Source organism: Arvicola amphibius, chromosome 9, assembly GCF_903992535.2.
Source record: "Arvicola amphibius chromosome 9, mArvAmp1.2, whole genome shotgun sequence".
Taxonomy (NCBI): domain Eukaryota; kingdom Metazoa; phylum Chordata; class Mammalia; order Rodentia; family Cricetidae; genus Arvicola; species Arvicola amphibius.
This window is the reverse complement of record NC_052055.2, coordinates 39778093-39804014: the sequence shown is the minus strand read 5'-3', so window position 1 is coordinate 39804014 and position 25922 is coordinate 39778093. Positions and strand designations below refer to the sequence as shown.

The 25922-nt window shown below is 49.2% G+C and overlaps 1 protein-coding gene across 1 annotated transcript; it reads right to left on the bottom strand.

Moving 5' to 3' along the window:
* Positions 1-5512: 5512 nt before the first annotated feature.
* On the bottom strand, positions 5513-24457 carry Foxred2 (FAD dependent oxidoreductase domain containing 2). The gene is made up of 9 exons (XM_038342816.1): positions 24374-24457; positions 23406-23906; positions 21345-21596; positions 20291-20560; positions 19970-20136; positions 15493-15658; positions 14226-14467; positions 12768-12938; positions 5513-8348 (listed from the first exon to the last, which is right to left on the bottom strand). The coding sequence occupies exons 2-9, from the start codon at positions 23903-23905 to the stop codon at positions 8116-8118; spliced, it is 2001 nt and encodes a 666-aa protein (XP_038198744.1). The 5' UTR covers position 23906; positions 24374-24457; the 3' UTR covers positions 5513-8115.
* Between the last annotated feature and the right edge of the window lie 1465 nt (positions 24458-25922).

Sequence of the window (25922 nt, the reverse complement as noted above, 5' to 3'; positions counted from 1 at the left end):
GTAACATTTTACAGAAGAGCGAAACTGAAGGCTGAGAGAACCGGGTGACAGAATGGGAACTCAAACTGAGATATCTCCCCAAGGTTATGCCTGACAGTTCAGCTCTACGGCCAGACGGCATGTTAGTATACATCAGCCTAGCACTCAGGAGGTGGAGGCAGAAGGATTGAAATAAGAAAAGACCAGCCTGTGGCACATAGCAAAACCCTGTCTCAAAAAAGAGGTGTTTTTTTTTTTTTTTTTTTTTTTTTTATTTTCCTCAAGGGATTAGCTTCCTTTCTGTAGAGATGACTGACATTCTGTTCAAAGGAACTGCTGGCCAATAAGGTCATTTGGCTTCTATTCTGGAATCTAAGGTTTGGTGAGCAGTGTCCATCCCACAGTAAGGAAGGCAGAGATCCCACCAAGAGTAAAATGAGGCTTTTTATCTTTATTTAGGTATTAACTTTGAGGCAGAGTCTCATGTGGCCCATGCTGGCTTCAGATAGGCTGTATAGTGGAGGATGACTTTGAACTTCTGGTCCCAACAAGCCTGGCTTATGTGGGGCTGGGATCTCCTGCACCTCAAGCCAGCATGCTTATGAACTAAGTCACATCCCTAATCCTTATTTTTATCGTTAATTTTATAAATCTTTTTGAGAAAGGGTCTTGCTCTGTAGTCCAGGATAGCCTCGAACTTGTGATCTTTATGCTCAGTCTTCTAGTTGCTGAGATTACAGGACACACACACACACACACACACACACACACGGTGGGGGGGCGAGATGGGGGAGACAGAGATGGAGAGACTGAAATTTGGGTAGTACTTGGTAATTGCAGGGACTCTCTGTTCCACATGTTGCCCACTAGATCAGTGGTTCTCAACCTTCCTACTGCTGGGATCCTTTAACACATTTCCTCATGTCGTGGTGACCCCCCCCAACCATAAAGTTATTTTGTTGCTACTTCATAACTGTAATTTGCTACTGTTATGAACTGTAAGGTAAATATTTTTGGAAATAGAGGTTTGCCAAACACTGCACTAGGGATAGTCAAGTGATCCAGAGAACCTGCTTCCATGTAGCTCACTCATAGGCCTGCTGTGGAGCTGGCTGGCAGCTCGGTCAGGTACCTCACTCCTGTTCTTATGAGCCTCTCTCTCCATGGGGCTTCCTCCCAGGGTAGCCTTGGGTGCCTAGACAGGTGTTGTGATGGGAGCAGCAGACTGCTTCCTGCCACCCGGCTAGCTTTACCCAAAATAATTACACAGAAACTGTATTCTTTTAAACATTGCCTGGCCCATTAGTTCCAGCATCGTATTGGCTAATTCTCATATCTTGCTTTAACCGGTATTTAGTAATCTGTATAGCACCATGAGGTGGTGTCTTACCGGGAAGGATCTTAGCCTGCGTCCATCTTGGAGAGGAGAGCTATGGCGTCTGCCTGAGGCGTCTTCCTGACTCTGCTTTCTTTCTCCCACAATTCTGTTCTGTCTACTCCGCCTACCTAATTTTCTGTCCTATTAAAGGGCCAAGGCAGTTTCTTTATTAACCAATGAAAGTAACACATAGGCAGATGACCCTCCTCCATCAGACAGGGAGCTGCCAATCTCCCAAGGCTCTGCCTGATAGTTGGGACATCACTATTTCTACCTCTCTTCTTTGGCCTATTTACCATGCTTCAACAGGAGGGCATGGACACACCCCCATGGTGGACAGATGGCGGCCATCTTTAACCTATGGCAGTGCCTTAGATCAAGGCTGCTGGGTGCGTCTCCCAAGACACTGTTCAAATCTGAGTGAGGCTGTGGCGGGATCACCTCATGCATTTTGTTGCCCCTCTGCTTCAAAACTGCAAGGCCAGATGACAGTGCCACTCCGGACATTCTCAGATATTTCATCATCATCTTTTGCTGAGGTTTTTATTTTTATTTTGCATTCAATTATTTACTGATGATTTGAAAGAACTTGAGAGACTAGGTTAGCAATGATAGCGTCTCAGAGAGAAGTGAAGAAGCAGGTGACAGACAGATCTTGTAACGGGGCTTCTGCAGAAGAGCCAGCAAAGCAGACTTATTTATGCAGACCAGAGGAAGGAGTGAGACAGGCTCGCCTGCTGTTCCTTTCTTCCTTGCTGAAGTACATCTGTTGCGTGCTATTTTTTATTTCTGGTTGATGGATCGGTCGTGTGATGCACTTGGACTAGATACTTGGGCTGCAGCATCTCCTACTTGCCCATCCGCTTTGCTCTGTGGCAGATTTACATTCCGTCTGGGATGCCAGCTTGAATTAAATGCTTTTTTAAAGCCCGCAGTCTGACAGAGATCTTTATCCAGTCAGCGTTTCCCCCGTATTTTAAAAATAAGCATTTGCAGTGGAAAGATGCCGTCGATGGCTTATTTTGGAGAGAAGAATCCAGTTTGGCTGGGTGGCTGATGTTCTAATTGACTGTGGAGCCGAGGGCACAAGGGCTGGTGTACCGAGTCTAGGGGTCTCCCTTACCACTCTGAATCACCTACCATGCCTTGGTGGAGGAGGGGGGTTCATTTGGCACCTGCTATGTAATTAGTATTGCTCAACTGTCTCTTCCTTCACCCAACCCCCACCCCGTGGGAACCATATGTCTTTCTAGGTTTGAGAATTCTTGGGCTAGCAAGACAAGACAGCTCTGTGGATGAAGGTGTCTGCTGCTAAGTTTGATAATCTGAGTTCAATATCTGGGACTTAGGTAGTAGGAGGGGAGAACCGACTCCCTCAAGCTGTCCTGATTTCCACATGTCTGCTGTGGTGTGCACGCCCACACGTGTGTGAACACACACAATAAATAAATAAAATGTAAAAAAAAAATGAAGCCCATGGAAGTTGGTGAGGAAACATTAAAAAAAATTAAATGATAGGAAACACACACACAAAAACACAGCACCCCAATAAAAAAAAGAATATTCACTTAGGGTTCACTTGAAGGATACCCAGGTGGAGGACAGCAGGACTAGGCAACCATGACAATTAGTCCTCAATGAAACACAACATGTCTCTGAAGGACAGGGAAGACTTGCCCAGAATGTGGGAAGCAGCACCCCATAAAAAAGAGGAAGTGAGCCAAGAAGCAGCATTTAGTTCTCTCTGATTCCTACCTGGGGACGCCATGGGACTGGCAGCCTCACACTCTGGAGGCCAAGCCTTCTCCCCCATGACTGACTGTATCCTCACACTGTGAGTCAAAGCCAAACACTTTTGGGCTAGAAAGACAGCAGTTAAGAGCACTGGCTGCTCTTGCAGAGTGCTGAGTTCAAGTTTCAGCCTCGCTCAGCAGTCATCTCTCCTCATGCGGTCGTGGTGAGGATGGAATTGGTGTAGAGCATGCATGAGTCATTAGATGCTGTGTAACAATATCCATCCATGCAACAGCTAAGCTGCATACACCATCCTGGAATGTCTGTGGTCAGGAATCTGTAGCAGCGTGCCTGGGTGGTTTCGGCTCAGGGTCTCTCATCAGGCCCTGTTAGGGTGGAGCTGTGGCTGTGACAATGCATTGTGCTGAAAATGTCTAAGAAACTGGAACTTTTTCTGGATCTCACACTTAGAGGCCACTTAAGACTTAAGAGCGCTGTCCCTCTGTGTACTCAGCCTGTCTGCTTAACCCGCCCTCAAGAGAATGATGTAACTAACAGTTGATATTACTTGCTTTGGATTTCCCATGTAACCCACCCTTTACAACCTAAACCAATGCATAGCTGTAATCTTAACTAAGTACTTTTTCATGCCCCTCATCCAAGAGTAGTGCATGTGTGTTACTATAATCATTTGCTGGGAACATCAGCAGTCTTATAACAATACCCATAAATGTTGATTGCATCGAATGGATATTGCTTGATAAACGGTAATGTTTGTAGTAGTGTTTGCTGTCTGGGTCAGTTGGTCTCAGTTGGAGCCAGTCACTTAATCCCTTATAAAACTCTGTTCAAGATTTCTATAAAGTGTCTCATTCTTTACCCTATCAAACAGCTTCTGCGCTGTTCAATAAAGGAAAGGGCAAAGCCCTTCCTTAAAGACACACACTCAGATATACTCAGAGAAAGACGAGGGCCAGATTCACAAGACAACTTTCAGGCAGGCACCCATCCAGACTCATACAACAGACGGACAGAGGACATAAGACCCAGGGAGCCTGAAGCAGAGAGTTCAAATCGACTCACTCTTGATTAAATGACACTGAGGGGATGTGCTTTGATTTCTTAATGTGACCCCAATGCATTATTAGTGACTTGGACTTCCTAATGCAGGTGTTACACTTACCTGGTTTGCCTAGGGTAGGGTCCATGCTTAAGGTCACCTGTGGTTGCAGGCAGGTCTGTTTCTTGTGTGTGTGGTGTAAGGTAGCTCTTACATAGTTCATGGGGGGGGGGGGCTTCAAACTCACAGGTGGCTGAGCTGAGGTTGGCCTTTAACTACGGATTCTCCTCCTTTCAACTCCTACATGTGGATTGCAGGATTTTAACATTATATCTAGCATATATGAGTTTTTATTAAACCATCTAATATATCCTAGGTTAACCTCAAACTCACTATAGCTGAGTACAACCTTGATTTTCTGATCCTCCTGTTTCTGACCCCTGAAAGAACTGGAATTTCTGCTGTGTGCCACCATACTGGATGACCATGAATCCAGGGCTTCGTGCATTATAGGCAACTGATTCAATCCCTAAGGTTTTTAGCCCACTGGTTTCTAGGCAGACTTCAGGGACACCTCCACTTTTGTCATACAGAAAGAATTTGGGGGTATCCAAAGCATTGGAGATCAGTTCTGGGGGGGGTCTCTCAAAGAGGAGGAACTTTGTCTCTGATTTCCTGTCATTTAGAAGATGTTTCCAAGGATGGCCATGTGGCCATGTGTGCTCAGTCGTCAGTTTAGAGACTCCGTGTGAGGAGCGAGTGCATAGTTTAACTACTCACTTCCTTTAGCCGGGACAGCCTTTTTATTTCCTTAGAGACAGGATCTCACTATGCGGCTTGTTGTTCTGGAACTCGCTATGTAGACCAGGCTGGTCTTGAACTTACTTGCTTCTGCCTATGCCTCCTGAGGGCTGGGATTAAAGATGTGGTGGTGTTAGCCCAGGGTGACTGAACTTCTGATCCTCCTGTCTCTACCTCTTATTTCCCAGGTGCAAGGGTACAGGTGCAGCCCCCATACTTTGCCCTGAGCATGCTTACATCCTGACCCCCTCCCAGGTGATAGGGTACAGGTGCGTCTCCCACACTCCGCCCTGAGCATGCTTACATCCTGACCCCCTCCCAGGTGCTAGGGAACAGGTGCGTCTCCCACACTCCGCCCTGAGCATGCTTACATCCTGCTGCACGGTTTTCCTTCCCTCTAGTGATTCTCTAGGGTAACCCACTCAGTCACCACCTGGACCATCAAAGCACAGCACAGCCTCTTGCAAGGGCTCCCATGTCCACTCTTTCCCAGCAATCCCAAAATTCAAGAGCAGAAATGGTTTAAAAATAAATGTATTTTTTACTTCGGTACCATAGAATCACATTTGAAAAATAAACACAAATTTGATCAAAAGAGGAAAAAAGAACCTGTTCCCGGTCCCAGCAGAGCCACTGCTGGCATCCTGTGGTTCCTATCTTCATGGCTATCAGCAGCCCTAGCTGCTGTCCCAGCTCACCTGGGGCCACGGCTCAGGCAGTGTCACGTGTGTAGGCACAGACTCACCAGCCCTTCTCTATCTACACCACAGAAGAGATAGCTGATCATGAAAAGTTGCTTAATATCTCTCACGCGTTTCAATCAGTCCCTTCACCATAACTATTTTTGCTCATGCTTTTCAAACAATTTATTTGTTTTTGGGGCAGGATTTCATGCTGCAGCTCTATCAGCTTGGAACTCGCTGGGTCAACCAGGCTGGCCTTGAACTCACTCACAAGCAGCCATTCCAGCCTGTGCCTTAGGAGTGCTGAGATTAAGGCGTGTAACACCGCACCCAGTTTATTTCTGCCTTTTTAAAATTTCTTTTCTGAGACAGGATCTTGTTCAGTTGCCCACACTATCCTGGAACTTTGCATGTAGCCCAGGCTGGCCTTGAACCTCCATTTTCCTGCCTTGACCACCCTAGTGCTGGGATATTGGTGTGTACCCCATCCAGTTGGCTTTATTTTTAATCTTTTCTTTAAAACAGTTCTGGGGCAGGAGCCCAGGAGGAACTGGCTCAGCACTTACTGCTCTTCTAGAGGACCTGAGCTCAGTTCTTAGCCTCCACATAGGCTTGGTCACTGCCTCCTGTAACTCCAGCATTAAGGGGCTCTGACATTCTCTTCTGACCTCTGGGCACCTGTGCTCACGTACACATACCCACAAACAGACACATATAAGTACACATAATTAAGAATAAACCTTAAAAAAGCTTTTGTGGTTCGAGCTTGTAATCCCAACTCTTGGAAGGCTGAGGTGGGAGAATTACCATGAATCCAAGTGCAGGCTGGGCTATGTAATATGTACCAGGCCAGGCAGGACATGGTGAAACTCTCTCGGGGGGTGGGGTGGGGGAAGTAGAAATCATGTCTAGCCAACTGAGCAAGAACAGAATCCTTTGTATTAAAAACAAATAAGGCTGCCTGATATTGTGACAGAATCAACGATCTGGCAGATGACAGGAAGCAGCAGATGTCATATACAAGGGTGTCAGCCAGCTACTTGCTAAGGCACCAAACAAGCGGCTCAGCCAGCCTCAGTGAGTAGAGGGTAAGATGTGAGGAATAGGATTTGATTTCATGGGATAACACTAGATCAACGACTCACTTAAAAATACCTTGTGAGCGAGGGTGGGATGACAGGGTCCCCGTTTGACTTGCCAATCAACCTGTGTGACTCTGACATCCTGGGCTAGGGAGGTTTGGCCCTGTGCAAACTACCCCAAGTAGGTACAGGGGTACACAGTTCCTCCTGGTGACATGAAGTTGTTGGATTGCCCTGTTAGAACCTGGTAAGCACCGGGAAGGAAGGTAGCTGCAGACAGGTCAGGTGACCAAGAGGGCTTGGACCCAGACAAGACTCTTCTGTGGAGAAGAGGACGTCCTCAGGAAGGGGCTTTGGGTTGACAGGTCCCTGAACGTCTGAGTGGCCTCCATGGAGAATGAGAGGGCTGGTGGGAAACAGTACCTGCGTTCTGGGGCTATGGGAAACCACGTGATCACCAGACTGCCCTGTGGGTCATGTTTTCCGCATGGCTTATTCATCAGTGAGACTAATCTGTTGGCTGAATGTGGACTCTGGTGAGGAAAGGCAAGAATGAGGGGAGAGGAACATCAAGGCAGCCAGGGGCCGCCGGCAAGTGTGAACATTTCTACGCCTAAGGCTGCAGGCGCAGCAACACCATAAACCTGCCCAAGCAGGTCTCAAGGAAGACAGGGCTCAGGATGCCAGACAGCAATGTGGGAGAGGGACACAGAGGCTGCTGATCCCTGGGAGTGTGATCTTGGGGACAGGACAGTTCTGAGGTGCCCTGCTCCTGAGAAGTTAGCTGGGCAGATGGCCTCATAGGCGTTTACTGGAGTTCCGCTGAGAGCCAGTGCCGGGGAGGATGAGACGATGTGGAAAGAAGGAGCGCCATGGGGGCAGGCCCTCCTGGATGAGGACCCTAGGAGATGCTTGATGCTTCTGAGATGGGGTCCATAGCTGTACTGGGAAGCAGAGATCTCAACTACCCCACGGCTGAAGCCCTCAGGCTTTCCTTATAACATGCCTGCTATGGAAATGAGGGGGTTCAGCTGCGAGCCGTTCCCCAGGCAGAGCCAAGCCCCTCTGCAGAGTGAACCAGAAGGGAGGGGAGATGGGTCCTGGCAGCAGACACACCAGACCAGGGCGGTGCTGAGTGATGCTCTAAGTTGGACACAAGCAGGCTGTGGAAGGCAGCTCCTACTTGACAGAAGGTATCCTCTCTTAACTGTGCTTCTAGCACCCAGGGGCCAGCACAGGACGGGACACTACTGTGTGACTGTGTCCCAGCCTTCGGCACTCTATAGGTTGTCTTGTCATCTGTTATCTCTGTGATGGTCCTGAGCAGCCTGAAGGTAGGAGAGAGCCTGGGGAAAGGGTCCCGAGGAGGCACTACCTCCAGAGCCCAGGAGAGGATGTTCAGAGCTCCTCCTTGTTGCTGTCGAGGGACTGAGTGAGAGACCCCGGAGCCGAGGGGTGGTCACCAAGTCGACTGCTGCTGTCCTCCATGGCTGTGTAGTCCTGCAAGAGCCTGCTTTCCACACCATGCTGCCGAAGGCTCTTGGTGCTTGATAGTCCCTGCATCTTTAGGTACCCCTGCTGGCAAAAGGGGGGCAGCTTCTGGCGCGTGAGGGTGAACAGGAAGCAGGACTCTAAACAAAGGCAAAAGAAGGTGTCAGGTCAAGTAGGGGAGAGGACGGAGAGAGTGGGCAATGCTGGGACCTAGGGAAAGTGTTCATGGGGCCCTGCACAGTCCTTTCCAGCCCTTCAATCTAAGATGCTGTGGTAGTTTGGGTGTAATTGGCTCCTATAAGCTCATATGGAGTAGCACTATTAGGAGATGAGGGTTTGTTGGAGGAAGTGTGTAACTGTGGGGTTAGGCTTGGAGGTCTCTTTTGCTCAAGCTATGCTCAGTGTGATATTCAGTTCACTTCCTGTTGTCTAAGGATCAAAATGTGGAACTCTTAGCTTCTTCTCCAGTAGCATGTCTGCCTGCATGCTGTCTTGTTTCCCACCAGGACAATGGACTAAACCTCTAAACTGTAAGCCAGCTTCCATGAAATGTTTTCCTTATAAAAGTTATTGTGGTCATGGTATCTCTTCACAGCAATAGAAACCCTAGACAGCTGCCTTTCCTGGCATCTCATGTATGAACTGAAGAATCATACCAAAATGAAGCAAACCACAGAAATGATGGGTCCCAGAACTTTGCATGGAACCAGAAGGTAGGAGCTGTCTCTCCAGAGCTGACCCTCAGCTGTTCTGGAAGCTGGCCTTTGTGTGGTGGGAGCTCAGCAGTCAGCCCCGCTTTGGGCTCAGCTCTGCCTGTAGCAACATCTGTGCTGCAAATACTACACACGAAGTCTTTCTCATGGGCTGGGAAGATGGCTCAACAGTAAAGGTGTGTGCTGCCAAGTCTGATGACCTGCATCTGAGCACTGGAACCCACATGATGGAAGGAGAGAATCAACCTAGTGTGCACATGTACACACACACACACACACACACACGCACGCACACACACGCACACACACACACATACACGTAAAGTTCTCTTCCCAACTGTGGGAAGAAAAACGTAAATCCTTGTCTGTACCACAGCAGAAAACTGATGTACATATTAAATCTGTTAAGTGACAAAATATCTATGGGTATGTATTATTTTTGAAATCTGAAGAAACAACTAAAAGAATCCGTGAGCATGCCTGGCAGTGATGGCACACACCTTTAATCCCAGTGATTGGGAGGCAGAGACAGGTGGATCTCTGTGAGTTTGAGAAGAGTAGGTTCCAGGACAGGCCCCAAAGCTACAGAGAAACCCCGTCTCAAAAAACCAAAACTAACTAACCAACCAAACAAACAAAAAAGAAACAATTAAAAAAAAAAAAAAGAATCCACGAGCAAAGTGAAGGCACCAAGAACCTCCACAAAAGCTAGAGGCAGTTCCTTGTGGGGAGTGAGAGTCAGGAGTCAGGAGGTGGGAAGAAAGCCTTCAGCTAAGCTGAGTGGTCATGCTCTTGGGGTGTCCCCCCCCACACTTGGTTTCAGTCATTCACCACAGTCAGCCGTCTGACAATTGGACTGCAATTTGAGAAATAAACTAGTCATGTCTAGTGTGATAAAATCTGGAGTTTTTCTGTTTCATCCCACCCAGGATGGGAGTCATCTAGCCATCCATAGTATAGCATGGGGATCATGTCTTAGTCCAGGTAGCTACATCCTATACACAATCCACTCATGAGTCACTTGGTAGTCATCTGGTTAACAGGGATGGAAGCCATCCTGCATCCAGATATCCACTTTTGTTATACTTTCCACCCACTAGTTACTTAGCCAGCTGGGTTTTCTTTTCTTTTTTCTTTTTTTTTAAAGATTTGTTTATTTATTACGTACACAGTGTTCTGCCTCCATGTATGCCTACTCACCAGAAGAGGGCACCAGATTTCATTACAGATGGTTGTGAGCCACCATGTGGTTGCTGGGAATTGAACTCAGGACCTCCGGAAGAGCAGTCAATGCTCTTAACCTCTGAGCCATCTCTCCGGCGCCCCCAGCTGGGTTTTCATACTGTATACTATATACATATGTATATGTATGCTACTATATACTACCCACACTTAGCAGCTGTTTCTATCAACAGGACCACCACAATGTCATAATGTACCCGAGTCAGGTAACCTTTATGCGCTGACTAGTTTTTTTGTCAACTTGACACAGGGTAGGGTCATCTGGGAAGAGGGAACTTTTTTTTTTTTTTGGGACAGGATCTCTCTATATATCCCTGGTTATTCTGGAACTCACAATGTAAACCAGGCTAGCCCCAAACTCAAGGTCCATCTGCCTCGGCCTCCTTGCTGCTGGTATCAAAAGCATGTGCCATCATGCTGGCTGAATTCAAGAGTTGCCTCCATCAGATTTCCTGTAGGCAAGTCTGTGGGGCATTTTCTTGATTAGATTGGTGTGGGAGGGCCCAGATCACCGTGGTCGTGCATCTCTGGGCAGGTGGCCCTGGGCTGCATAGAGAGCTGACTGAGCAAGCTATGGGGAGCACAAGCCAGTCAGGATGCTTCTTCATTGACTCTGCTTCCGCTCCTGTCTCCAGGTTCCTGCCTTTCATTCATGATGAACTGTAATTTGGAAGTAGAAGCAAAACCAACACTTTCCTCCCACGCTGCTTTTGGTCATGGTGTTTTATCAGAGCAATGGAAAGCAAACAAGGATACCTCATTCTGTCTTGTTTAATAATGGCTTCAAAGCTTACGGACAGAGATGCAGCAATTTGGGTACCCCAAAGGGGGGACCATAAAGTGTTGCCTTTAGGTGAAAAGGTGAGAGTTCTATTCAGAATAAGAAAAAAAAATAAAAAAAAACCAAAACAGTCTTGCATAGATAAACCCTGTCTCAAAAAAAAAAAAAAAAAAACAACAAAACAAAACCCCACACATACATACACCAAAAGTCTTGTGTGTAGTTGCTAAATGCTATGGTAAAATGCACCTTCCAACTGGAAACTCATGAAAGGGTAAAAAAAAAAAAATCCATTTGCTAATGATAAATATGTAAAACAAACAGGCATTAAATTTGTGAAGAAAAACATAGTGCGTGCGCGCGCACACACACACACACACACACACACACACACACAAACATTCATATTCTGACATCAAAGTGTTGTGCCAGCAATTGCCAAGCCTACAGTGAGGTTTCAGTATGGGATCCCCTAAAGTGAGTGGCCCCAAGTCATTGGCTGTAAGTATGAAATTTGATTCTATGTATTGAGGCCCTCACTGGGCATCCTGAAACATATCCTCCATGGTGTGGAGGGGAAACACAGAAACATTTGCATAGTTAGAGGCAGGGTGGGAAGGCAGAGCATCAGAGACTTCATAGAGTGAGTCCTACATCTTTGGGGGAAGACTTTTCACTTTTCCCCATTCTCATTAGCTCTTCTAAAAAACGGGGAGGATTAGACAAAGGAAGATGCTGTGAGGGTTATGCGAAGGATGGGCTGAGAAGGGCTCCACAACATCCTTTCTTGCTTCATCTCTGACTCCTGGTACAGAGGCCTTGCCAGGGAAGACAACAGATGCAAGGGCAGCCATTTAGCCAGCAGGACCTTCTGATGACACTGCCCCTCTGTAGAACCCAAGGTTAGGCCGACTCCCAGTGGAGGCTGAGGCTAGAGCTAGCAGCCATGCAATGGTTAAAGGATAGTTGGCCTTCTGCTGTAAGGATTCATCCCAGCTCAGGGCAGTGGCAAAGCTGGGAGGATACATCAGTGGGACCATGACTTGGGGTGGGAATATGCCACTGGACTTTTGTGGACTCTTGAAGTCTTGGGGAATGGGCACACAGTTTGGAGATGAGAATTCTCCTTTCTAGGCATTTCAGGGGTCAACATATGATCAAGGTTGGCTGCTTACAGACTGTTAGAAGTGCACAGGTGCTCAGCTCAGCTCTGGCTCGATGGGCTAATCAAGAGAGGAAGATGCTTAGATGATCAGGGACAGGATGCCACTCAGCAGTAGATCAGCTCCCAAATCATCACTGCAGAGTCAAGATAAGGCAGGATGCTTGCTGTTTGACTAGGCTAAAGTCAGTCTCTAACTTGACTTTGATAGGCGTTGAAAAAGCATTGGATTTGGAACATCCAGAGGTTCAAAAGGACAAAAATACTGGCTCATTTCTATCGCTTTCTCCTCTAGATCATTTGAGTTCTTGCCTTAGGCCCCTCTTTGCATTTAGCTGTCAGATCTGCCTTCCAGTTCACCAATTCTCTCTTCATCTCTGTCTAGTGCACCACCAACTCCTTATACTGAGCTTCTTATTTCAAGAATATTTTATCTCCATTAGTTTCATCTCCATCTTTTTCAAGATTGCTCAATCAATTTTGATAGTCCCTAGCTCTTCATTACAGCGGATTGAACAATCAATTTTGATAGTCTCTAGCTCTTGACTTCTTTTCCTTTCCTCCCTTCCCTGCTCCTGTGCTAGAGTTCAAACCCATGCACACTGGCACACTAGCACTAAGGTGTTCACCCCACCCTTAGCCCCCTTGGGCACTTGGTTACCTGCATAGAAGCTTCGCAGATCCGTGTCCAGACAGTTTTCCAGGAAGCGCCTCAGTGGGAGGATGTGCCCCACTGGGGCTGTCCAGTCTGTCAGGAAGTCCTCCACTATGTGATGGATGGCCACGGGCCGAGGCAGGGGCCACTGTGCAGGCCGGTACCGCATATCTTGCTCTGTAGGAGGAGGGAGGCATCAGGGCCAGGCCATTCATTCCGGCACCTCCCCCTGCTCTCAGGGTGGCCGTTCTAGGGTGCTTCTGTCAGGCTGTGGTCAGCTTGGCCACCAGCCACCGTCATGCAGCAGGAGGAAGAGGAACCAGACCTGCTCCCTGTGGTTTCTGTGTGCAGCACAGGAACCATTGGCTGCACGGGGCTCATCTAGGCTCACTTCCCACTGCTGTGGACCCTGCCCCATGTGGGCCCAGCCCACAGGCCGCTAGACCAACACCTGACCATCCCTGGAAACTAGACCCTAGGAGGTGACCAATCCTAACTGGCCAGGGTTCGGGCTGCCAACTACAGATCTGCACTTCCCACCTCTGCCTTCCACCTGTTGAAACTGCCTTTGCCGTTGGGAACAATCTCCATCTGGGCCACCTTTTTCTTCTTTTGAGACAGAGTCTCAAGTAGCCCAGGCTGACCTCCTGCTTCTATTTCCCAAATGCTGGCATTACAGAGGGGGTGCCTCACCACATGCAGTTCTGAGACAGGAACTCACTATGCAGCTGAGGCTGGCATTGAGTTTGTGGCAAACCTGCCTAGTCTCCCCAGTGCTGGGGTGACAGGCACTGGAGCATCCTCTTCCACCTGAGGCTCTTCATGTTCTGAACTGAAAGGCACGGTACCCAGGCTGTGCCTTAGCACTGCTGGCACTGGCACTGTGTGTACCCTCCTGCAATCCCGTATGAAGTAATCATCATCATCCCATCTTACAGAACAGGAAGCAAGACTCAGAGAGGCCAAGTAAAATGGCCGTGAGGACAGAACTGGGAGTTGGGCGTGGCATTTCTGTACTGTGCTGGCTGCTCAGTCCTTGTCTGGTTTATTATCACTGTTGTTTTTGCTGTTTGTATGGGCGCACATGCCACAGAGCCTGTGTGGACAATTCTGTAGAGTCGATTCTCTTCTCCCATCTTTAGGTGGGTTCCAGGGATTGAACTCAGGTCTCTAGTCTTCCATGGTGCATGCCTCTACCACCCTGTCATCTTACCTACCCTCATCCTTTCTTCTTAATACTCAGATGCAGCACCTCCCCTCCCCCACTTTGAGACACCACATGACAGCACCCCTGTCACTACATGGTGCCCAGAGATCATGCATGGCTTATGTAGGTCCCCTGGGGTCCCCTCTGTCAGCTGCAGCAGCAATGCATGGCCCTGTGGTGACTGCTGTCTAGACAGAGGTGGTCCGAGAAGGGCTCCCCTGAGGAGGCTGAGCTCAGGGAGGGTAGAGGCAGCTCACCAGTGGGGAGGTGTCTGTAATAGTAGATGACAGGGTGCAGGAAGTTAGAACGCCAGGCATCTTCTATGTGTGCCACGGACCGGTCGTAATAGAAGACGTCCTTCTCAGGCCCAGAGAAATTCTTGCCATATTCCATGTTGATGACAAAGAGCCCATGGCGTGCTGTCCTCCCTGTGAGCGACTCCAGCTGGGCCAGCATCTGCATGGGAAACTCTTCCAGGTACTCAAATGCTGTAGCGTTCCTGTGGGTGGAATCCCAGGGGAACTCAGGACCGGGGAGGGGTGCGGGCTCACTGGGTGTGGCTGGGGACACAGAGCTCTCCACAGGTGCAGTGGTGTGGACCAAGCAGGACTCTCCCACCCTATAATATCACGGTGGCAGCTGTGCCTTCTGGGGTAGGTTCTAGATGTGGGAAGGTGGGGAAAACTTGCCACTGTAGGTAGAGACGAGAGTAATGGGGCCAGGGGGCCCCAGGGCATGAGTAAAGGAAGTGTGGGGTGATCGTGTGTCTAAGTGGACGGAGAAGTGGGGGCTGTGGGGAGTTGGGACTCAAGGATAACAGTGTGACTGTCCTTTTAAAGGATGGCTGGTGGCTGCAGTGAGGGCAGACTGGCTGTGTTGGGAGGCTGCTGGACCAGAGTGGGTGACAGGCCTGGGATACTGACTGAGCACTGGGTCCTGCCAGGAGCACCCTGATCTAGACAGCTCTGGACTCATGGACGGTACGCTGAGGATGAAGCAAGGCAGTGTGCTGAGCTCCTGGACTTCCTATGCACCCGAACTTCACGTTGAGTGGCCAGGGCTTTGGATCAGGCATGTCCTCTGACTCAGGGGTCCTCCTCCACGGCTCACCTGCCTGTCTTCTCTAAATCCTCCCTTGCCCTCTCCTCACACATCCTGTACCGTGTCCTCAGGCTCTGTGTGTCCTGTGATTTGCCAGTAATCTCTTGATCTAAAAGGGCCAACCTGGCCCGTGCCTGAGGGGACTCTTTATCCTTCAGTGCCGCAAAGGAAATACGCTCATTCTACAGATAAGGCAAGAAAGCAGAGAGCTTAACTAACTCCCACAGTAAGAAATCCATAACAGACCTTGTGGTATTTACCTTCCCGATTTCCCTGCCAGGATAAATTTAGCCTCTGCAGGCTTCCCTTGCACAGGAAACAACTGGGCCACTCAGCACACAGAATAGAACCAGAAGCAAGGGGTGGGGTATATGGGTAAAGCAGAGGGTGTGGGGGGGAGATAGAGTGGGAGAGGTCACTCACTCCTTCAACAGGATGACATCAGCCAGCACACTGAACATCTGGTACAGCCCAGAAGCCTCATTAACACGTCGAATGATGGAACTGGTCAGGTGTGTGATGGGGTGCTCTGTGGACGGCCAGTCGATGCCATGGTACCGATGTTCCAGGAGCCGGTGGACAGCACGCACTGAAATGGCCAGAGGGAGGAAAGGCCAAGATTTTATCTTGGCTCACTGGAGGTTCAGGCCTGGGAAACCATGGCAGTGAGAGCTGTGTGACAGATGACAGAGGTTCTTTCTTCATCGTCACATACAATCAGGGGCCCTGCTCCATTCCATCTCCTAGGTATTGCACAAAGTATGGGTGGGGGTGGATTTGGGTCTGAGTGGCCCACCCTTGCCTGAGGCCATCTGCAGTCCTTTACAATGGGAGCATCCAACCCAGACACAGAGCTTGTCCATCCCCATTTCTAGCTAAAACCCTGGCTGCTTCATCTTTTTTTTTCTTATAGTTTATTTGACTTTAGTTTATGTGCATTGGTATGAAATGTCAAATCCCCTGGAACTGGATCTTCAGACAGTTGTGAGCTGCCATGTGGGTGCTGGGAATTGAACCCGGGTCCTCTGGAAGAGCAGTCAGTGCTCTTAACCACCGAGCCAACTCTCCAGCCCTGCTTCATCTTTTTCAGCCCAAATCTACAAGTCCCTGTCTCGTTCTGAGATCTTTCATAGAAAGCAACTGCTGCTCAAGCCACCAGCAAGGTGGTTTTCTTTACACCTGAGGCTGTTTTACCCTGCTGTGAGATGCCCCAACGCAGACGCTTGTTCTTCCAAAGTTAATAAAATACCCAATGCAATAAGGATGTGGCACAGACCAGGTGTTCATGAGAAAGGCGCCGTGGTGGGCCTCTGTTTAGGCCTCTGACTCCTTGGAGGAGACAGTGGTCAAGCCCAGTTTGCAAGGCATAGGAGCTGAGGCGAGAGGAGCCTGGGAGATGCCTGGGATGGAGAACAAGCTTGGCACCTGGGGAAGGCGAGACCTGTGCAGAGCAGGTGGCAACATGCTGAGTCATGGGACTTCCCAGGAGGTGGAAGAGAAATCATGAAAGAACAAGACTCGGAGAATGGAGAGATTTTCCTCATTGTTTTTGGCACTGTGGAAGACACCTGGAGCCTTGTACGTGTTAGACAACTGCTCTGTCACTAAGCCACCTTCTTATCTCCTTTTTACTACAAGACAGGGTCTAGGTTGCCCAGGCTTGCCTCGGACTTACTGTGTAGTGTTCCCTGCCAGCTGGAAAGGGTAAGGAAGACTAAATCCAAGGCCTGAGGTGACACAAATCATCAAACTAAATAGAAACAGGAGGAGGCGTACTCAAGGACCTTGGGGTCTGCATGTGGCCCATGCAGAAGTAGCCAGGCAACGTGGTACCCACTCCACGGACTAAGGGTGTACGTTAGGTGCCAGCACCACTTGGGGAGATGTGAGGGGCAAGTAGGATCTCCCACTGATATCTTTCTGCTGCAGACCATGGGGTTGACAGCTGATCTCCAGGGCTGCTCAGATGAGCTGATGTGTTTACCACTGACACCTGCCAGGAGAGCCAGGGACGGAGGCAGCTCAGTTGTCCCTACTGTGCCCACTTTAACCTAGAGGCAGGGAGCAAGTCTCCCCATGAGGAAGGCCATGAGGACCCATGAGTCTATGCTGAGTTTGCTACTACCTCTTTTTATGTTACAAAGAGAACCACTGGGCTGGTGAGATGGCTTGGCAGGTAGAGACACCTGCTGTCAAGCCCAAGTTCAATCCCCAGGTCCTGCATGGCAGAAGGAGAACACCGACTCCTATAGGCTGTCCTCTGATCTTGACACATGTGTGCCCCCCAGTAAGTGATTCCAGAGAGCCATTTTCTGTGCTATTTTGTGTTTTAAAACATTTCTACAATAAGCACACAATTCTTTGAACGGAGATCTTTGCAGTGGCCCCTTCACTGATCTCCACATCATCTGTCTTATTGTCTTCATGAAGAAAACAAAGCACAAACCAGGTGTGGCAGTGCACATCTCTAATCTCAGAACTAGGGAGCTGAGGCAGGAGGATTGGGAGTTTGAGGCTAGCCTGGGCTACTGTGCCCTGATCCTGACAGAAACGCTTTATTACCATTACTTCTTACAGGTTGTCTTTTCTTTCTCTGACCTCAGCACTGTGGACCCTGGGCTGGGAGGGGAAGATACACAGAACAACATTCAGGCCCCTGAGTGAAAGCTTTCTATTGAAGTCCTGTAAGAAGGATTCTAAGGCTCGATCCACCATCCTCTGAATGCAAAGTAAGCACTGCAAGTAAAATCCATACCAAGCTGGTGGCACCTGACCCCGAAAAATGTGGGTAACAGCTAAATGGCTCACTCAGCTGCTTTGGTCCACTGCTTCCTCCACGGAGGGGAGAAAAGGGCAGGAAAGGACGCTCTTTAAAACCAGAAACCAGGCAATCTTACCAAAAGCAATCTACATATTCAATGCAATGCCCAGCAAAATTCTTCAAAGACCTCGAAAGAACGGTACTCAACTTCATATGGAAAAGCAGAAAACCCAGAATAGCCAAAACAATCCTGTACAATAAAAAAACTTCTGGAGGCATCACAATCCTTGATTTCAAACTCTACTACAGAGCTACAGTACTGAAAACAGCCTGGTATTGGCATAAGAACAGACAGGAGGACCATTGGAACCAAATAGAAGACCCAGAACACCTGATTTTTGACAAAGAAGCAAAAAATATCAAGTGGAAAAAAGAAAGCATATTTAACAAGTAGTGCTGGCATAACTGGATATCAACATGTAGAAAAATGAAAATAGACCCATATCTATCACCATGCACAAAACTCAAGTCCAAATGGATCAAAGACCTCAACATAAAACCAGCCACACTGAACCTTATAGAAGAGAAAGTGGGAAGTACATTTGAACACATTGGCACAGGGAACCACTTCCTAAATATACCCTCAGCAGCACAGACACTGAGAGAAACAATTAATAAATGGGACCTCCTGAAACTGAAAAGCTTCTGTAAAGCAAAGGACATGATCAACAAGACAAAATGACAGCCTACAGAATGGGAAAATATCTTCACTAACCCCACATCAGACAGAGGTCTGATCTCCAAAATATACAAAGAACCCAAGAAATTGGTCACCAAAAAGAACACATAATCCAATTAAAAAAATGGAGTACAGACTTAAACAGAGAACTCTCAACAGAGGAATCTAAAATGGCTGAAAGACACTTAAGGAAATGTTCAACATCCTTAGTCATCAGAGAAATGCAAATAAAAACAACTCTGAGATTCCATCTTACACCTGTAAGAACGGCCAAGATCAAAAACATTGATGACAACTTATGCTGAAAAGGTTGTGGGGAAAAGGGAACAAACACTTCTGCATTGCTGGTGGGAATGCAAGCTGGTACAACCCCTTTAGATGTCAGTGTGGCGATTTCTCAGAAAATTAGGAAACAAACAAACAAAAACAAAACAAAACCAGAAACCAAATCAAGTACAGACAGATCTCTATGACCCTCAGATGTTTCCTCAGAAAAAAAAAAGGCTGCATTGGCCGGATGGCCCAGTGGGTAAAGCATTTGCTATGCAAGCTGAAGAACTGAGTTTGAGCCCCAGATCCCATGGTGGAAGGAGAAATCTGACTCCTGCAAGTTATCTTCTGACCTCCATATGCATGCCATGGCACATGCCCTGTGTGAGCATGTGTGCGTGCGCACACGCACGCACACACACACACACACACACACACACACACACACACACACCACATTATATTAAAAAAAGAAGAAAGAAAAGAAAGGCTTTTTAGTAGCACGAAGGGTGCTCGTGGTCTTGTAGCATGCATGTGCTCAGCCCCTAGGATACACTCAGCATTCATCAATTTATTCCTCTCCTTCGCTTTTTGTTTCCCGTTTATCTTTAACATCACAAAGCATCAGTTTCCTTTCGGGGATTATTCTAATCAATAAATCAAATCATTATCATCATCATCATCACATTGAGACCCAGGGTTCTAGTGCTCTCTCATTGAGCTATGTTCTCAGCCCTCAAATTACTTTAAATTTTTTTTTTTGTATTTTACAGGCAAACATTATCAAGATAGTAGAAGAGTAACATGTTTAATACTGAAAGTTTTGCAAGAAAATTGACATAATCAATTGGAACTTTCACTGAGGTGTTCTTGCACGTTGTATGAGCTGCTTCACGGCTAAATACGCTGGGGTACTGCCTTTTTAGCCTTGTGAAAGCGGCACGTGTGAGACCACCCTTCCCTGTGAACACACCTAAGTTCAAAGTGCACAGGAGAAGCACGTCACAGGTTACCGTTAGAGGTATCTACTGTTATGCTTTTCCTGGACATAGCCCCGGTCCACGAAAACATCCTTTTGATGCGTTTGGAAGTTGGGAGCCCTGGGATAGTGGTCCTTCAGCCAGGCTCACCTGTGTATCGGAATCCATGGATGAAGCCGCCAGCAGATTTCCGGTAGTCCACAGAGTGGCTGGCGGTCCCAAGGATAAAGAGACCCCGGCTTCCTTTGGATTCATAGCTAGCTCTGATCAGTGGGTACTTCTTGCTGAATTCAGTCCCTGAGGAAAGTCTGAGGGACCTGCCAGTAGAGAGGGTTGTTAGGAATAATAGTTTCTGTGGATAAGGCCCTTGGATCCTCCTCCACTCTTGCAATGCCCTTCTGAACCTAGAGTCCCCAGGGAGGTCTGAAGGTGTTGGCAAGGGGTCCCTACCTCTGTCCCACTTGGACTCACTGGTTGAAAATGGAGAAGTCGAACTTCCAGCCCAGGCAGCGGATGACACGGTCATAGGCCACCCGCATGGCAAAGTTGTCATTGTCATCCTCGGGGAGGGGAATGGAGTCCACACTCTGGCTGCTGCTGTTCTCCTCCAGGAAGAACTTGAGGGTGATGTGGAACTTGCCCTTGCTGTCCTTCACGAGGGCCAGGTACTCCAGGTCCGACTCCAGGAGTCCGTCTAGTGACTTCAGCTGGTAGGTGTCCAGCAGGCCATTGTTGATGGCTCTGGGGCCCCATGAGCAGGCAAGAGAGGAAAGAAGGCTCAGGAAGGTTGTCTAGTGCAGCTGAAGATGGGGGAGCTCCCTTGTTTGGGGCTTTCTAGGGATTGAACCCAAGGGAAGCTCAATCCCCATAGAGGTAACGCTGGGGAGTGGTGAACTTTTCTCTTCTCTTCTCCTTTTGTTCTTTTTGGTAAATATAAGATCCTATGTAGCCCAAGCTGGCCTCAAATTCACTTAAATAGCCAATGATGACCTTGAACTCTGACCTCCAACCTCCACCTCCTAAGTACCTGTATACTGAGTTTAGACTACAGGTGTGTCACCACACCTTGGTTATGTGAACCTGGGGACTGAACCCAGGGATTTAGTACATGGGAATCGAGCACCCTACCAACTGAGCTATATTCCTAGGCCCTGGTAGTAGATCCTTAAGAGGTAGAGCCTAGAGGCAGCTCACTGGGGTAATGCCTTTAGAGAGGTTAAGACAGTTCTGTTGGAATTCCCTGCTAGGTCCAGCTAGAGGGTTGCTATAGAGGAAGGGAGCCCGACTTCCCGCTTGTTCTGGCTTCCTGTCTTGTTCTGCAACCTTCTTCTCTGGCATGTGTCCCTGATGCTGTGACACCATCTGCTATAGAGTAGATGCTAGTGGTGAGCGCTTAGAAAGCCACATACTGCTGGATGTAGTGTTTGAAATCATGAACCCCGCCTCAGGCATTTTCTTACAGTACCAAGACACAGAATGGTACAGGCTCTACAGCGTGGAACACACAAGCAGGGATGTAGCATACCTGACATCTCCAACATAGTGGGTGGCCCAGGAGAGCCGAACCCGGGAGCGGCTCAGCATGTGGACAAAGTTTGTGACACCCAAGATGTTTTCTGCTGTCTCGAAGGCTGAGTTCCCACGGCCCAGGATCAGCACATTCTGACCTACAAAGTCTTTTGGGTCCACGGATACAGACTCGTAACCTTCCACATGTTCTGAGCCAGGGAAGTCAACCAGTTTGGGGACCGACAAACCAGTGGCTACCAGCAGGACGCTGCAGGTTGGGGACAAAGAAAGATGACTCAGTTCTTCAGCTGTACAGTCACACAGAGTGGCTTTCCTTGCCTCATCCTGATTCCAGGCTCCCAAAGACATGTCCACTCATCTGTTTACCCACTTACTCCATATACTGACCCATCCTAGTGTGCCTCTCCCCAGGCTAGCTACAGTCTTTCATTGCCTTCCATACCCAGGATTAAGTTTGATCATGGATATTATGAGAAACCAAAAACATTTCCTCTAACTGTGAACACAGCAGTGAAGTTACTCTCTCCCCACCCCGCCCCCTCTGGCAACCACTCCAGCCTGGCATTAAGATGTGCAGGCCAGGCCCATACATCTAGCCACACTGTGCCGGGTGCGGTTATCCTTTCATCTTATCTACTCCTGGATCTCATACACTCCTTGGCTGGTGTCCCATCCCTTTCACAGGTGAGGAGACATAGCGTCCACGGTCAGGACAGCCAGAACTTTTCACAGTCTGAGTACAGAAGGGCCTGATCCCAAAGTCCTGCTGTTGAGATGTGGGCTTGATGTGCAGCCCGGGCTAGCCTGGGATCAGGCAATCCTCCTGTCTCAGTCTCCCAAATGCTGGGGTTACAGGCATGTGTGCCATCATGCCCGGTTCTGCCCTTTACACTGCTGGGGACTGTAGCGGAGTGGTGGCAGCTGGGTATCTGGATTTTTCTGACTGTAGGACAGTTTGAATGCAGGGTAGTAGCTTCCATGTGGAGCTCATCCTCTTAAGGACACACACGGGACAGGTTCTTGTTTTTCGACCCTTGGTTTCTCTGCTCCTTCCTCCCTTTTACTCTAGCAAGGCTACCTAAAAGTCAAGAGTCCTAATCAGGACACCCACCCCTGTACCCCTTGTGTCCCCCCTTCTCTGGGCTTCAGGAACAGATGAACAGTAGTTAGACACTTGTCTGGAGCCAGAGTGAAGCTGACAGCCAGGACGGGAGCCTGGAGTAGCAGAAAGAACACAGGCTTAGGGGGTCAGCAAAATCTCAACCCAAAGGTAGACCCACCATGTTAGTGACACAACAGGGTGACCAAGGTCACGAAAGCCTCAGATCTGCAGCTGCCAAATGGGTTTTAGGGAACATTTGCTCTAGGTCCCTTGTGAGGATTGAATAAGTTTGAGGTGCCCACATGTCTCCCAAGCCAAAGCAAGACAATATCGGTGTCTGGAAGCCATGCTCGCTGGGCTTCCGCTCTTGTTCTGTTCTGAGATCCTTCTGGCCAGTGTCTAATGCTGGCTGGACACTTCACCCCCCTTTTTTTCTCATCATGGGTTTTGGGGATACTTATTTTAGGAAACTATCAGATGTGTCCAACCCATGGTTTTTAGGCCACATGGGGTCCACGCCAGCTATGAATGCGGCCCAACATAACTGGCAAGTTTATTTAAAACATCATGAGATTTGTGTATGGTGTGCATTTTGTAACTTGAATGCATGGTTTTTGAGCTTGAATCCTGAATGACAACGAGTAGTGTTGCAGTGTCAAAAGGCTGGACCTGCCTGCCAGGGTTTGTGGGTACAAGCTATGCAATATGTGCAGTACCCAACATCAGAGGATCATAGAGAAGGTGATAAAGTCTGACAAATACTAGAGGATAAATTGCTAGAATTTTCCAAACATACTCAGCTACAGCTTTTTAAGGACATACCTTAAAAAGTGCTGGCTGTACCAAACCTCAGCACTGAGCCCCAGTGGGAGTAAGTGGTGCCCCTTTCTCCCACTCTTTCAGATTTCGAGGCCAATTCTGGGTGAGGTTCAGTTCCGGCAATAGGGTCCTTACCTGCACCGGTAAGCCTGGCCATTCTGGTCGGTCAGAATGAAGTAATGGCCGTTCCAAGCTTGTGGATCCTTGTCCAGAGTCACGTGGGTGATGTTTGTGTTGTATAGCACGTGGAGTCCCAGACGCTTCGCGAAGTCACCCAGGTAGTGTACCATGTCGCTGGCGTCTGGGAAGTAAGCCTGCGAGTAGTGTCTGAAGAGCAGGTGTGGGTCGTCGCTGAGCAACGAGTTCCAGTCGTGGCGGAGGTTGAACTCGGCGTTGGCCTTGCCCGTGTACCGCTTGTTGATGCTGATGAGCTTGCGGTGGCGTGGATAGCGCGTGAAGAAGCTGCCGGGCGCGGACTCGCGTTCGAACACCTCGTAGTCCCTGCCGGCCCGCTGCAGAAGGGCGGCCATCTGCAGGCCCGCGGGACCCGCGCCCAGCACGCAGTAGTCCCGGTGCGGACGGGAGCACGCCGCCAGGTGCAGGCCTAGGGCCAGCAGCAAACCCGAGGGACTCATCCTGCAGCACAGCAGAGGGGAGGCCTCGCACCTTGTGGCTGGCAGCAGGAGACAGCCGGCTTTCCCGAGGAACCAAAAACCTGGGACGTGCCTGAGCCTCCCAGGACCTGGGTCAGAGCCAGGACTGACTCCTGGTACCTAGGGGGCTCATCTAACACGCCCCCATTCCCTCCAGATGGGATCAAGGGCCCACAAGAATCCTGAATTCCCACAGCTCATCTCCATAGTCTTCTTTCCCGGGGCGCCAGACTCCCTTATTGTCATGGTAGCTTCCACCCTAGGGGAGAGGCAGTTTCCCCAATTTCCACGCATTCTGGATATGCCCTACATTTTAGGGGGGTCTCCCCAGGTAGGACCCGTCAGAGGCACACTCACCCTCCACCCTCGGGAGGGGGACAACCTGAAGGAGGTGTGGCCTCTAAGGCCCCGCCCCAGCCCCATAGATCACAGGAGGATGCCCCGGCACACCTGCCGCAGCCTCTGCGACTCCGCGCTCCTTCTGGCGCGTGCGCGGTACCCAGGCTGCCCTCCCGAGCCGCACGCCGCTGCCGAGTGGCCCAGCGTTGCTCCGCAGGTTACAGTGGAGGGAAGCTCCGGTTCGCGCCGAGGCGGCCACGCCCCTCCCCCTCCTGGCCAATGGCAGGGGGCGGGGTCACGTGCGCACGCGCGGCACGCCGGGACCGGTGGGGTGGCCCGGGCCGGAGTGCGCGCACGTGCCGTGAGCCCTGCCCCTGAGGGTAGAGGAACAGCAGGTCTATGATAGGACACCCGGCCTCTGCTTTTGATTTTTACTAATCCACGTCAGAGTTGATTTTTGGAGAAAATCTTGGCATTTATATCCCTAGATTACTGTAGCCAAAGACTAAAACTAATTGGCCAGTCAGTTTTGTGGGACTGGTAAGAGCAATGGGACCAACTCAGATGAACCAATTGTTTACTACACAGACTTGATTATCCATTTGTCGGAGGTGGACAAGGGAAGCAATTCCCAGCACCTTGTAACTGGCTTGTCAATACACGTTTACAAGTGACGTTTGCGTAAGACAACAGCTAAGTGGATTTTGAGACAGCATGGTGGCTCATTCTTGTAAGCCCAAATGTCATGAGACTGAGGTAGGGGATTACTCAATTGTGAGATCCTGCTTCAAAATCCTGAAACCCAAGCCTCAAATTGAAACCCAGTGCAGGCAACAAGAGGAAAAGGACTGGAATATTCAGGCTGGCCTCCTTGGGGTGAGTTACTTAGCCTGTTAGGATACTGTGTGAATGTATGAAGGAGAACAGAGACCTAGCTTCCCACGGTAATGCAAATCCAGTAACTTGCATTCCTATTAAGAGGGCAGTGCTTGAGTTTGAGGCCATCCTGGTCTACAATTTCCAGAACAGGCTCCAAAGCTACAGAGAAACAGTGCTTCTGGAGGCCTTGGGAACTCTGCCCACTTGCAAGTTTTCATTTGCCCTTAGAAATTGACACCTTTGTGATCGCCCTGGTGAAAGCACACCCAGAAATGCAGTGGTTTTCTTTACAGCCTGCACTAGAGCAAGAAAAGCCCCTTGGGGGTGGACACAAGCTTTGTATTCTAGTCACTGTGGAGACCTCAGTCCACAGGTGCTTTAGTCTAGAGCTGTCCTGGCTAGACAAGGCACCTTGCCAAAAATATGGCAGAATGTGCAGTTTCATAGCTGCTCTGCAGAGGATGGGTGGGCACCGGAGGAAACTAGAACCTGAAGGTTGGTTTGGTGATGGAAATGAAATGCTGGCCAGGACCCACCTCCAAGCCAGACTGAGGCCACAGAGAATTACAGTTCTCCACGACCAGGGCACAGCCAGGGGAGCTTCTGATGAACACACAGGGACTCTAGCTGGTGGCGCAGGCCAAGCACACACCACTTTCTTTGAACCCTACATTGAAAACTTGTTGCCAGGGATGGTACAAATGAGACTTCCCTGGGCTACAGTAAAACTTCTGGAAACTCCAAGTTTTCTGCTCTGCTTCCCAATGCCCCTAATGATAAA

What these genes read in the sequence shown, in the direction of transcription:
- Foxred2 (XM_038342816.1), bottom strand. Translation starts at nt 23,905, where the DNA reads ATGAGTCCCTCGGGTTTGCTGCTGGCCCTAGGCCTGCACCTGGCGGCG. An exon ending in CACTATGTTGGAGATGTCAG is followed by an intron (nt 20,561 to 21,344) that starts GTATGCTACATC and finishes ATGGGGCCCCAG; the next exon opens with AGCCATCAACAATGGCCTGC. An exon ending in CCATGGATTCCGATACACAG is followed by an intron (nt 15,659 to 19,969) that starts GTGAGCCTGGCT and finishes TGGCCATTTCAG; the next exon opens with TGCGTGCTGTCCACCGGCTC.